Below are 14,439 nucleotides of genomic sequence, written 5' to 3'. Positions count from 1 at the left end.
TGAGTTGAGAGAAGATGTCAATTACAAGTCTCGTTTTCCGAGAGACGTAAAAGCTCTCCCGCAAACAAGGTTTTATTTTTAGGCAGCCAAGTGATGGCAAAACTTGACAGCTGCTGCAGCTAGGTCTTAATTATCATGCACGAGCCCCCGCCTTTTAGACTGCACCTTCTCTTATGAGGCACCACTACTGGCTGCTATAAAAGGCAAGGCACATCTTTCTGACAAGGAAATGTTGTCCCTGACATTCTTCTGCCATGCTCACTGTTCAGTTCCACTAGAAACACAATGACCTTTTAATGGGTCGCCACGAAAGAGACACCACTGAGCCATTACTGGACGTTGATTAGAATGGTGAATTCTGCTCCTTGGTAAAAGTAAAGGTAAAGGTATCCCCTGTGCAAGCACCGAGTCACGTCTGACCCTTGGGGTGACCCCCTCTAGCGTTTTCATGGCAGACTCAATACGGGGTGGTTTGCCAGTGCCTTCCCCAGTCATTACCGTTCCCCCCCCCCCCAGCAAGCTGGGTACTCATTTTACCGACCTCGGAAGGATGGAAGGCTGAGTCAACCTTGAGCCGGCTGCTGGGATTGAACTCCCAGCCTCATGGGCAGAGCTTTCAGACTGCATGTCTGCTGCCTTACCACTCTGCGCCACAAGAGGCTCCTTGGTACGGTTATGGAAAAGGTAAGAACGCTGCCATCTGCTATACTCAGACATAGCCAAAGTTTCCAGCAATGTAGCAGCTCACAGCCTTGGGCTTTTTTAGTGTAGTAGCTTCACAACTGTAAAACGAAATCAGAGTCCAGTGGCACCTTTAATACCAATAAAGATTTATTCAAAGCATGAGCTTTCGAGTGCAATCTGAGGAAGAGTGACTCTGATTTTATTGTGTTAACTTCAGACCATTTGAATCTGTAGATTATGATGTTCAGAAAATAATACATAAGGATTGCATAGGCCTGATTTGTGTGTTTGGAACAATAATATTGTTATTACTCAAATGCCCAAATAAAGGTTTTCCCAAAGCTCCCCATTCTGACTGATCAGTCTCATGCAGTGCCAAGGGGTGCATCTGACTTGAAACATCCCATTATAAATGTTCTTACTAACCCCACTCCCCACCTCTAGCACAAGACAGGGTTCTTCACACTGTGCTCCCGAATACATTAGGAAGGTTTGTGTCGAATTCATAACTGCTACAGCATCGTTACAACTGACTCAGTAGCACTTGAACCATAAAATGCTCCTTTCATGCTACAGTTGCTCAGTCCCAACCTATAATTCTCCTAGAACATTAACAGCACTTTGCTTAACTTAGAGTTATCACTATGCATCTGCCTGGCACATATCTTGGCATTAAAATACTTCCTGAAGACAAATTTTCCCATTTGTGTTCATCATGAGACCAAAGATGACTATAGATCGTGTGCAAGCTCTTCCTGAAGTGTCATATTCTGCACATGAGGACAATACAGGGACATGTATGTAAATAGGCAGCCTCTCTAACAGCAATCCAGTTAATTCAATTTGAGTGCATTACAGAGATTTTTTGTGTGTTTCAGTTTCTACATTTTTCATGACGCAGATTTCTCAACATAAAGAATGCCTCCTTTGCAAAATGGCTGACATATGCTGCGTTGTAAAAAAACAAAACAAAAACAGCTTTGAAAGACTGCTACGGCAAAATTTCACTAGATAATTTAGATTTGTTCGCCATTGTTGATTCTCTTCCAATGAAAATGTTAGAAGCTTCCCAGGCTACAGTAATTATTATGACATAAATGAATCTTTTTACTTGGCCAATACTGATAAGACAACAGAAGCTACCATACCAATTATGTTATTGTCTTAAGTCCCCACTGGGAAAAGGTGTTTGCATTTCAGGACATGTATTAGAACTAAGCAACATATTTTCTTCAGCTGCAGAGGAGGTAGATTTTGTACTTGGAACACAAGATAAGCACCTCAACCTACAAAAGGTGGACAATATAAGCTAGCACTTGTTGTGATTGAAAGTTACCTTTTTTCTAAGGCCAGCAGTACTGCATTAGCTTGTATCAATGCAGTTCTAATAAATCATATCTGAGTACATAACCTAATAGCCTTAATTATAACTGGAATGAATTGCTCTGGCTGCCCACAGATTTATTAGGTCTACACTTGGGAAAATCTGGTTATGTTTTTTTTCCCCTTCATTGCAAAATTTTTGTAATATCTGCCTGCTGAAGAGTTCTGAGACTGAAAATCTGAAAGCTCGCGCAATGTTTTGGGCTAGCCCTGATAACACCATTTAGTAATTTTATTACATGGATTTTTTTCCCTCCATAAAACTATTACTCTGTATATTACCCAAGGTGCCTTGGGTATACAAACTAATTGCTGCCTTCTCTAACTCAAAAGTAATGTTCCCATCAGATCATACTTTCTGTGAAACACAATGAGAGTGTGCAAGCAACATGCTAAGGCTAAGCTAATATAAACCTTATAAGTGTCCATTGGGGGTTTTCTCAGGTTTTCTCAATCTGACACTTTCCTTGATTAACCATCCCAGATTTCTTTAGCTCAGGACTTTTGATTTAATTGGGTCTGATTTTATCACAGAAACCAGAAATACCTGCCTTAGTTCAGAACAGACAACAGAGTAAGTGATAGCTTCAGACATTTTTTAACTCTACAGGAACACATCTGTTACTGCAAACCCAACATTCATGAAGATAAATGCCTCAGATAAGCAAGCGTTATCACAGATAACAGTCCAAGCGATACCAAAATCCACTGCTAAAAAGCAGAGATTCTATTCCTATGCTAGCACCATGGAGAATTAACCCACTTACTAGTTCAAAGTGGCATATTACCTGTATGCATTTCCCATCTACGCTTTATTTGTTGTCATCCCCCTTCTGACAAATTCGTTATCTGACGCAGATGTCTATCCTATTTCTCTTTTCCAAATGGCCGTTTAATAGACTGTTTTATCCAGAACTGTCTTCATGCTCTTTTGCAGGCGTTAAAGTGCTTGAGGAGTACAAATCATAATTTAGCCATTAATAAATCTCGCCGTCTCGCGTAAAGGTTAGAAGGAACTACATTTCGGTGTTAAAATAAACAGCGGGTACGTTCACTCACTAAAACATAGGTGCATTAGCACACACAGCACAAAAGACCATCTTCAGTGAAGAGTGACATGTTTTATTTCTTTGCTTGGTAAACACAGCTGTGAATGGGCTTCTATCAATCAAATAGTTATAAAGAGGCCCCTTCGAGAATGGAGGTATCCGTACATCTCCATGAAGCATGCCATACATTCAGAAATTCAGAAATTATTAATGTTACTGGCATGCTTAAATTACAGGATAATGCTTCCATGCTCTAAGGCAGGGGTAGTCAAACTGTGGCCCTCCAGATGTCCATGGACTACAATTCCCAGAAGCCCCTGCCAGCATTCGCTGGCAGGGGCTTCTGGAAATTGCAGTCCATGGACATCTGGAGGGCCACAGTTTGACTACCCCTGCTCTAAGGATTCAGCTAGTCGAAAAAAGGAAAGAGCTGCATTAGGTTAACTGAAGGAGCAGTGAGGGATTTGCCAAACGAACAAGACCCAAGGGTGCAGTGCATCAAAAAAAAAGACAAATGGCCTCAAAACACTTTGTTCCGTTTCTTCTTTAATTCACATCATAAAAAGACATTCAGAGCAAATAACCTTTGCTGCTTTCTATCCGTGCCAATGTACGGATACTTCAGGCCAAGGTAAATGTATGTGGGATGCAGCTTCAAAGAGGGGAAGAAAAACGGCAATTCTCTGCATCGGCCTCTGCAAAGCAGTTCTAGGTATACAAAGCACCAATGCTGGGCTGACAGAAAATAATGCAGCATGACAGATGAGGTGGCCTTCCGTAAAATGAAGGCTGAGGGTGTCATAAAAACGAAACATTCTGTATGACAAATCTTTTGGAATTAAAACAATTAATTGACAGTGGGAGGAACGTCAGAGTCCAGCTGAATTGCATGGACAATCACAACACTGGATATCAAGAGCAACTTTGTAACAATCCAACCATTAATGTGCTGACCCTCAGGGACATTTTGCACACTCGCTTGCAAAGCAAACTATACTAGTAGGTGTGTGTTTTCGGCAATTAAATCACAGCTTGAAATGGCAGCAATATTATAGTCCGGTCAATAAGAGGCGCGTTTCCTTCTATCTAAATTTGCTTTATGGATTTTCCCTCTGAGAGGGGGGGTTTTAAAATGTAACTACATCTTATCAGCTGCCTAAGGAGGTGGTGAGCTCCCCCTCACTGGCAGTCTTCAAGCAAAGGTTGGATACACACTTTTCTTGGATGCTTTAGGATGCTTTGGGCTGATCCTGCATTGAGCAGGGGGTTGGACTAGATGGCCTGTGTGGCCCCTTCCAACTCTATGGTTCTGTGAGTCTGTGATTCAGCTGTTGTGGTTGTTAAATGGAACCTCAGCATTCAGAAGCAGTATGTCTCAAAGGACTGAGAGGTGGGAACAAACAGTAAGGGCTCGCAACATGATCCTCACACTCTGTTTCTCTGGTTGGTGCATCTGACTGGCCGCGAGTTCTACCCTATATGGAACTGATTTTGTTCTCAGCGTGGCGATAAGATCTGTTGGGCCTCCTGGTGTGTAGAGGGGTAGCAATATAGCATCTATCATCTATGCTCATCTATGCTCCCTCTTCTAACCCCTCAGTTAGTTGGGAGCTGAATACCACCATGTTCTGGTTTTCTGGTTTGTAGTTCTGTTTGTTGTATTTTTATGTCCAGAGGGTTTTTAATACGGTTTTACTTTTATTTGGAATGACTGTAACCCGCCACAAGCTGGTCTCAGGAGTGGCGGGTAATGAAAGAAAGAAATGCAGGAAGTTCCTACAGAAAAGAACGTTGCTTGCTCCCAGGAATTGATGGCTACTACAATTTCCACCTACCATACTGACTTGCAAGCTAACTCAGTTTCTTCTATATTACACTGAACTCTTCTTTTCAAAACAAAAGAAGCTGTAAGCACATATTTCTGCCACTCAAGTGTTCCTAAGGATCTGCAAGCAAAGTCCAGCCCTTCAACATTTTGAATATAAATTAATTATAATGCATTGCATGCAGGTAATGTATGCCAATACTTATTTAATCATACAAATGGAAAAATTAAGGAACAAATACATTAAGTAAATTGGCCAAAATCTTTCAGGAAGGTCAAAATAAAATTTAAAAAGTTAATATAGAAAAAATAATGAACTCCCCTTTTACAATCTCACTTTCATCCCTAAATGGCTTATATAAGTTTATTTTCTTTCAGTATCTTTCTCAAACATCATTTCAAATGAAAACTTATTGATCTGTCTGCTATGTATATCAGCTTGATGTAGTGGTTAAGAACAGCAGCCTCTAATATAATGTGCCATTCCTCCACATGCAGCCAGCTGGGTGACTTTGGCCTAGTCACAGTCCTGTCTGAGCTGTTCTAACAGAACAGTTCTGTCAGAGTTCTCTTAGCCCCACCTACCTCGCAGGATATCTGTTACAGAGAGAGGACAGAAAGGTGATTATAAGCTGCTTTGAGAGTCCTTCAGATAGTGAAAAGTAGAGTACAAAAACCAATTCTCCTTCTTCATAACTGATATGCTGTTTCACTGGAACCTTATTAGCTAATGCTGCAAAATGTTCCTTCTTCCCATCTCCCCTAAAGAATCTCTCCCCTTTCTTCAAATGGTACAGGACAGAAATTCTCACTTTTTACTTTAATCTATCGTGATAATGTGGGTGATCTTGAGACTTTTGGCATCGTTTAATGAATCTCAGTGACCACACAATTTCCTCTGTGACACAAGAGCATGGCATAATGGATAAACCATATACCTGGTTTGCTGTTATTGCTACTATGTTTTATCTATCATACATGTTTGAGAGGGTATGACATCGTATAGGGCATGCAACAGCAAATTTGTAATATGCATTCTAGTCTTCTGCAATACAGTGAACTCAAAGTGGTATACTCAGGCAAAAGGGAACAGTACATCCACAAAATCAGACTTACAAAGTTAGCCTAAAAAAATCAGAGTCCAGTAGCACCTTTCAGACCAACAAAGATTTATTCAAGGTGTGAGCTTTCGAATGCTTGTACTACTTCAGACCAACATGGCTACTCATTTGAATCTAAAGTTAGACTAAGCAACAATGACTTGCCTTGGGCCAGTGAAGAAACCAAAAGCAAGGGTTTTTGGTACCCCTGGCCTAAGTCCAAACATTCTATCCACAATTCCAGGTGTGAATGCTAACAGAGTAGAAATGTCCACATTCTAAAATTCAGATTTGATGTTGTCAGTTTATATAAGGAATAGAAGATAAAAAGTCCGAGCAGAAACAGGAAAACTTTTGGCATTGATTAATCACAACTAATAAATGATCCATATAATCTTGATGCACAGTATCCCACCAAAATGAAACTAGACCAAACGTGTGAAAGTTACAAAAAGAACATTGTATATGTGTATGGATGCACATACATGGTCCCAAACAGTCTTGGGAGTGGAGAAATGTGAGAGAAACTGTTCTTTACTGTCTCTTTAAGAGGCTAATGTAGATGGCGTCAGTGTGAGCAGGGGTGGCACAGTTTACTTCCTTGTTAGTAATGTGCAGGACTGCTGGACCTATACCAACTGGCTGTTTTTGTTTTGTTTTTTGACAGCAAGTCACAGTTGACTTATGGTGACTCCAAAGGGTTTTCAAGGTGAGACATGTTCAGAAGTGCTTTGCTGCAGCCTGCCTCCATGTTAACCCTGAGATTCCTTGGCAGTCTCCCATCTGAATACTAGCCAAGCTAACCTTGGCCTTTCCTATGTATCTATATTTATGTATATGTATCTATAACCAACCTCTGTGTCATAACCATGGCTCAGCAGCAACAATATTAATGAATTCTGCGTAGCTTCCAAGACCTGACAAGATTGGGCTGATCTGAATAGGCCAGGACAGTCTTGGGCCTAATTGGACAAGAAACAGTTTTAGTGAAGTAATCTAGCATGCCTTCCTTTTCAAGCCAAGTTACCTTCCCAGAAGTTCAGTGTGAAATAATAAACCACTAAGCTGAAGGAAACTGGATGTTTTCTGTTACTCCACTATACAATAGAAGCACTAACGATTAAAATTCATAGTGAAAAATAGCAGACTTAAGACAGAGAGAGAACAAAAATCTGAAATGCTTGTTACTAGAACTAGAAAGAAAGAAAGAAAGAAAGAAAGAAAGAAAGAAAGAAAGAAAGAAAGAAAGAAAGAAAGAAAGAAAGAAAGAAAGAAAGAACCTCCTTGTTCTCTCCGCTAGTAGTGGGGGTGGGAGTCGGGTTTTTACTTCTCTTTTTCCGCCATGTTGGGAGTGCTTTTATATCTTTTAATGGGGTTTTAAATGGGGTTTTAAGACACTGTGACCCACCACGAGTCGCAAGGGAGTGGCGGGAAATAAACTGAATAATAATGATGATGATGATAATAATAATAATAATAATAATAATAAGAAGAAGAAGAAGAAGAAGAAGAAGAAGAAGAAGAAGAAGAAGAAGAAGAAGAAGAAGAAGAAGAAGAAGAAGAAGAAGAAGAAGAAGAAGAAGAAGAAGAAGTATTTTTAAGGCTCAATCAGTTTTCATCTTACACACAGAGACAATCAAATATGTAAAAAAAGGAATTCAATTATCATTATTCCACTGTTCTCTCCGCATACTCGCTAAACATATAAGGAAGAAATTGCAACAACAGGTTGAAATTTTAAAGAATCAGCCTATTGACTGATGACATTGAAGGAACCTTTGAACAACTTTGAAAAACATATATTGAAATCAAGTTATTCAAGGGGGTTCTTACCCCCCCCCCCTGGCAGGCCAGACCAGTATTATGTTAATAAGATTTGTTCTTTCATTGTTCTTTAATCTGGTAAGTTGAAGACAGTGTTTCCACTAGGAAAAATTATTTCTTGTACACCAATGGCTTCTAGCTGAAAACAAGAAGTTCATGCAGACTGGAAATCACTGCAACATTAGGAGCATTTAAAGAATCATTAGTCATGCTTCAGGGCACAGTGCAAAATTAAAAGGCACCACATCTCATCCTCTCCTTTATTGGTGGCACTGCCAAGCAAATGAACATCGTTCATTATTCCTATAATGGAAGCCATGTAATGACTTGAAAGCGAAAAACATATATCAAGAGCAGGGGTAGTCAAACTGCGGCCCTCCAGATGTCCATGGACTACAATTCCCAGGAGCCCTTGCCAGCATTCGCTGGCGAATGCTGGCAAGGACTCCTGGGAATTGTAGTCCATGGACATCTGGAGGGCCGCAGTTTGACTACCCCTGATCAAGAGGAACATATTAAAGCTGATAGACAGCAATGCATATAAAACAAAATAAAGTTTACCATTGCACTGAGCGTCTCTTCCCAATCTGGCCTTTCACGGGGATGAATACTTCTCTGAAGCTCTGGCACAAAATCATCCTCTTCTGCATGTAAAGAAGACTTCATCATCCTAGACAAAATAAACATTCATTAGAATATTTAAAATTTTGAAGTTTGGGTTATTTTGAATATGATTATGTTTATAAAAGAACCTGTTAATCTTTACTATCACCTTGCCAAACAGTTCTCTTCTCCCATACACCTAGACTAGGGGTAGTCAAACTGCGGCCCTCCAGATGCCCATGGACTACTGGCAAATGCTGGCAGGGGCTCATGGGAATTGTAATCCATGGACATCTGGAGGGCCACAGTTTGACTACCCCTGACCTAGACTAATCTATATTTTATGCCAATAAAGGTGGTTGTAGTTGACTAATCTATACCAGGTATCCATACTGATATCTATAAACCCATACTGACTCTAGTTTTCCACTACAGAACTGTTAAATCTCTTTGCCACATTTGACTTCCAGTTAAAATTACCTTTACGAATATGCAGATTGCATGATAAAGCAGATAGAATAAATCAGAACCCACTACCATTGCAAATCATGGTTAATATTAACACAAGACCAGAAATTTGATGGCTAGGAATAAGGGTGTGCAAAATTTGGGGGGTGGGGGGTTAATTTTGAGTTTGCATCTATTGGACACAAACAAATTTCGAGATTCCCAAACAATCCTAAATCGAAATAACACAGAAAAATGGAGTTTAAAAATGCCTATCCTAGTCCTATCCTATCCTAGTCCTATCCTAGGGATGGGTTGGCTTTTCCTGCAGCCCAGTTTAAACCAAACTACAGAAGATGGAAGCACAGTGTTGTGCCTGCAGCAAGCTGCCAGCTCCCTGCAAGCACAGCAATCCTGGCAGGGTTGCCCTGCTGTGAAGGAGAGGGCAGTGCAGAGCTCTGCCAGCAGAGAGCTCTTAAATCCCCACCATCCCAGCTGACCTTGAGCTGGCTTCTCGTGCAGCCTGGTTTAAACTGGACTGTCAGAGAACCCAGCCACAGCCAAAGCGGTGGGAACGCTTAGCTGATCCCTGGGCTGACTGTTAAACAGAGGCCAGGCGAGAGCAATCTGCTCCTGCCCCCGCTGTTTTCAGATCTACCCAAAATTCCTGAATATATCCAGGATGTCCTCAGGCTTTTGTTGTTACTGTTGTTTTCCTGAGAAAACCTGGATACATTTGGGAACCTGTAACACCAGTAATGTATTTTTCAGGTATATTTTCAGCTTGGGTACATACACCAATGCATACGCCAAGTTAGGAAATCATTAAGGAACTCAGGGTTCCTTAATGATAAGAACAAAGCTTCTCAGAAAGGCAAAGCTTGCAAACCACCACACTGTGGGTGTGTTCTGAAGGGCGTTTAATTGTCCTTGGGATGTTAGCCAGGAGGGCCAAAGGGCCTGGCTAACATCCACCTCACATCTGAGTGTGCCTGCTGTTTTGGTTGTTGTTTTCTGCCATCAAGCTACAACAGACATGATAACCCTACAGGGTTTTCAAGGTAAGAGGCAGTCAGAGAAGCTTAGCCATTACTTGCCTCTGGGTATCAACCTTAGGCTTCACTGGTGATCTCCCACCCAAATAATAACTAGGGCTGACCCGACTTAGCTTCCAGGATCTTATGAGATAGGGCTAGCCTGAGCCATCCAGTTCAGGACCTTTAAATATACCCCAGAATATTTTACTGTAATCACAAATGATAATTTTCAGGTAAGTTTACTGAAAGTTAGTTCCTTGAAGACAGGAAGTTAAAAAGCACTGACTTCAAGTTTCTTTTTTCCCTTCTTCTTTTGGCATGTAGACGGCAGCAACTTTGGTATGCAAAGCATTACAGTGAAACCCCTTCAAATGATGTTCCATTAGAACACAACATTTGAACGAATGGTTTTGACCAGTACAAAAATTTGGCATGTATTGCTCAGATGAACCCAGAGTTTTGGCGAGTTAAAGCAACAAAGCAGTTTTCCGAGCATGGTTACAATTAATTTTCATTGCTATGTGTTTGATCAAGGAGGTTCAAGTGACAATATTTTTACCATGCTGCTGTAGCTAATCTGAAATCGGGTTTAACGAAAAAAAATAAGTACATCAATTGAAGCACTCTTAACTGGCAAGCTCAGGGACGCACCAATAGGCACTATCCTCTGAATTATGTGAAATAAAACCTTGGAACTGTCAGACAAGCATACGATCTAGAGATGAGAATGACCCATGAGGTCATGTAATCCATCACTTTAGAGAAGAGCTGTTGTAGTTTTACCCACCCTAGATGCAGAGAGTGGGCAGAGAGAAAGAGTGGGAAGATATTTGCTATTTCCAACCATAAGGAGCAGAATCCGCAAAGATATTGCCTACTTTCATTAAGCAGCCAGAAAAATTAAGATTAAAGCTCAACAAATGGCTTTTCCAACTAAACATGCATTTTAACACACTACAATTTAAAATACCAAACTGGAAAATGCCCGCTGAATAAGGATAATGATCTGCCTTCCATTTTTGGTAAAGTGATTTAGAACCCTTAGGGAGAAACCATTAATCATTCTCATTAGTGTTATTGTATACCAATATAATCATTTATTCCTTATTCTGTACCTATCATTATACCAGGCACCAAGCTTGCTTTTTAAAGAGATACAACTCTGCCCACAGGCATATATTCTTCTAATAGTACGTAATAGCAAAAAAGGGAATGAGACAAAAGGAAAATAAAGAGAGAGCAAATAAAACTCAGCATCGATTCTTCCTTTCGGAGTGCATGCCATAGTGTTTATTGTATTTATGAGTTGATAAAATCCAGCCTTATACATTAAATGCTGCATGGCAATGCCAGTTGTCCATTTCTGCTTTTCATCATCTACACAGGTCAAATCGTGATAACCCTTACAGTGCCTTCGTTCCCTCAGCTGTCTTTGGTGCTTCTTTCTTTAATGCCTAGGGAATGCCTAAATTGTCTCTCTGAAAATCAATGTGATTTATTCTAATTTTTTCAGACTTCGAGGAGCCTCGGAAATGATGTCAGCTTGCCACTTCCCCAGGAGTGACACCACTACCCACACCCTTAGCCCTTCTTTTGCTCCCTCTCCCAACCTTTACTACTACTATGGTGGATCTGCCTCATGTAGGCCGGAAAGAAGAGTCAAGGCTGAGAAGACAGCTCAACCCCCCCCCCCAAAAAAAAATACCATGCCACTTCAGAGCTCCTGCAGATCACTGTTGAGAATCACTGCTGTAAACAATGAACTTTCAGATTATGTTAAGAGTCCTCTAATTAAAAGATATTAGTTACATTTTCCAGAGCTCGCATTTATAACTAAGTTTTACACATGTTTCAGATTGTTAAAGATTCATTTAATTTTATAACTGTATAAAACAGGTTGGAATATCAGACAGTTCTTAAGGGAGGAAAGGAAGGAGATTTGGGGTTAATTATTTTATTCTGGTTTTATCTGGTTCAAATGGTAGCCGTATCGGTTTTATCTGGAACTTTTAAAAAACTATTATTAGTATCCATCTTGAATAATGAAGAAACACAAGGTATAGATCTTTGAATAAATAAATAAATTAATTAAATCCCTTTCTGGGATTTTATCTAGTGTAACCCAAATTGTATTAGAAAATTAATAGCTTCTAAGGATAGACAGCTTGTTCAGGTTAAAAGTGTTTTGGCTAAAGTGCAACCTCCCTGATGTCAGTTAGGCCAAATTGTGAGATATTTAAATATTCTGCCACTTGTCAAGTGATCACTGAAGATCAAAGTTATCCAACTTTAAATAAATAGCAACTGCATCTTCATGAAAAAAGACAATAGAAAGGTCAGTATCTAAAACCTAATTTGGATGCGTCAATTTAATAACTTCAAAGCTGGCATATACTTGAGAAACAAAAGTGCTTGTCTTTCAAGATACTGCTCACTGTAATTAAGAACACAGCACTTAACACACACACACACTCCCCTAATGCTCTGGAGAATGCAACAATTAATATCCTTGGGCGGGGAGGGGGTTGCATGTTTACAACTCATAAAGGAACCTTGCCATCTCAAACAAAATCCTGAATCCTTTACTTGAATATCAGTCCACTTTTTTCCACACCTTCATTCTTATGGACTAGCCACATTTTTAGCAAAACAGATCAGCAAAACCTAAGAGATGCTTAATATATCATGTTTGTGGAAGTATAAGCCCTGCTGAATCAGACCAATGGTCCAGCTAGTCCAGCATCTTGTCTCACAGAGATGTCAACCAGTTCCTCTGGACAACCAACAACAGGGCATAGAGGCTGAGGCCTTCCCCTGATGCTGCCTCCTAGATTTGGGATTCAGAGGCTTAGTGTCTCCAAATGTGAAGGTTCCCCTCCATCACCATGGCTAGTAGCCACTGACAGACCTATCCCCTATGAATCTCATCCCCTTTAAAGTTGTTTATTCCTGTGGTACACCATACACTTGCTTCATACAGTGTCGTTATGGCAAACACTTATGACTCCTGAATTGCTTACTGTATGCTATTGTGCAATGTCCAATATTGACTAATGCTGGAGGAGAGTTGGTTTTTATCCCCTGCTTTTTGCTATTTGATGGTGTCTTAAAGCGGCTTACAACTGCCTTCCCTTCCTTTCCCCACAACAGATACCCTGTGAGGGAGGTGGGCTGAGAGAGCTTGGAGAATGATGACTGGCCCAAGGTCACCCAGCTGGCTGCATGTGGAAGAGCAGGGAATCAAATCCAGTTCTCCAGATTAGAGGCTGCCACTCTTAAACACTACACCAAGCTGTATTTCGATGGCCTTCCAAACAGTGGTAGTGGAGAGTAATTTAGCAAGTGGCCAAGCTATGTTTGAAATAACAAGTCTTAATTGTAATCAAAAGAATTTTGAAGATTTCAAGTGTGATAGGGTTGCATAATTTGATTTTTTTTCTTTTCTTTTTTTTTTCTTTTTTGCATTCCTGGAAGGTATTATGGGAAAAGAGGTACACATTACTGGAGGAAGGGAAAGTCTGTGCATTCTAATGAGAGATAAAAATAAATTTGCTTGCAAATCTACTTAATAGGAACATCCCATCAGAGACTCATCTATGTAGTTATTAAAGGAATAGTGTATCGGCATACACAGCAATTTGTAAACAAGGAAAGGCAATTTCAGGAGAACCACAAGTACACCTGTGCCAAGCAATTATCTCTTCTAAGCCTCAGGCTGTATTCATTATATCACCAGAAAAAGATAAAAGGACATTCCTACTGAAGGTCATTCAAACTACCACCCTTTCACTGCTTTTTATGCTGTCATGAGCCCATGTAGGCAAGAATTTAATACTAATTACCGTATTTCTTTGAAAAGACTCCACCTTTGTGAAACAAGGTACAAGGGCCACTGAGATGTGTTAAAGTGTTACTAATTTCATTTACCAGATGGAAAAGGAGATGAAAAACACGTTACAGTTTCTTACTTCCTGCCTGAATAATAAATCACTGGCTTGAAAGGATACCAGTATTCATTCACATTCTCCAGTGACTGAAGCTGAGTAATATTTCCCTTATTTAGAGCAACCTACTTTCCTAAAGATTTGGCCATTAGCAAGATGCTTAACACAAGCTACTAACCTGAGTGCCCACAGGAGCAGAACTAACACAAATGCAGAAGTACACATTTTCCCTGAGCGGCCTTCCCACACAAAGTAAATAAAAAGAGATAAAAGTTCTGTTTACTGAGAGAGAACTGGAAGGTCACTACCTAATGGGTTTTCTTTTTCTGTATTATGATTCATTTTGGTCAAAGACTGCAATAAATTTTTGATTGACTGATTGACCTCCTACCTAATGATGAAATTTAATTCATCTTCTTCCATTAATCTGTCTGTAAAAGCAGACTATCTGTATTAGCAGACAAACTGTATTAGTCTGCTCTTTTTTACTACATCCCAAAATAGAGAAGCTCAAAGAATGTAATATATGCTATAGATTCCAAC

At 40.1% G+C, this 14,439-nt stretch overlaps 1 protein-coding gene across 8 annotated transcripts in view; it reads right to left on the bottom strand.

Moving 5' to 3' along the window:
- Nucleotides 1–14,439, bottom strand: part of ARHGAP32 (Rho GTPase activating protein 32) — a 196,859-nt gene that overhangs the window by 116,585 nt on the left and 65,835 nt on the right. For all 8 annotated transcript variants that reach the window (XM_077306405.1, XM_077306406.1, XM_077306404.1 and 5 more), the window contains exon 2: nt 8,427–8,535. In XM_077306405.1, coding sequence (XP_077162520.1) covers nt 8,427–8,535 — 109 coding nt within the window. The remainder of the gene's footprint in view (nt 1–8,426; nt 8,536–14,439) is intronic.

The sequence above is a fragment of the Paroedura picta genome, chromosome 12 (genome assembly GCF_049243985.1).
Source record: "Paroedura picta isolate Pp20150507F chromosome 12, Ppicta_v3.0, whole genome shotgun sequence".
NCBI classification, from domain to species: Eukaryota; Metazoa; Chordata; class Lepidosauria; order Squamata; family Gekkonidae; genus Paroedura; species Paroedura picta.
Note: the sequence above shows the minus strand (reverse complement) of the source record. Positions and strands in the feature narration are given on the sequence as shown.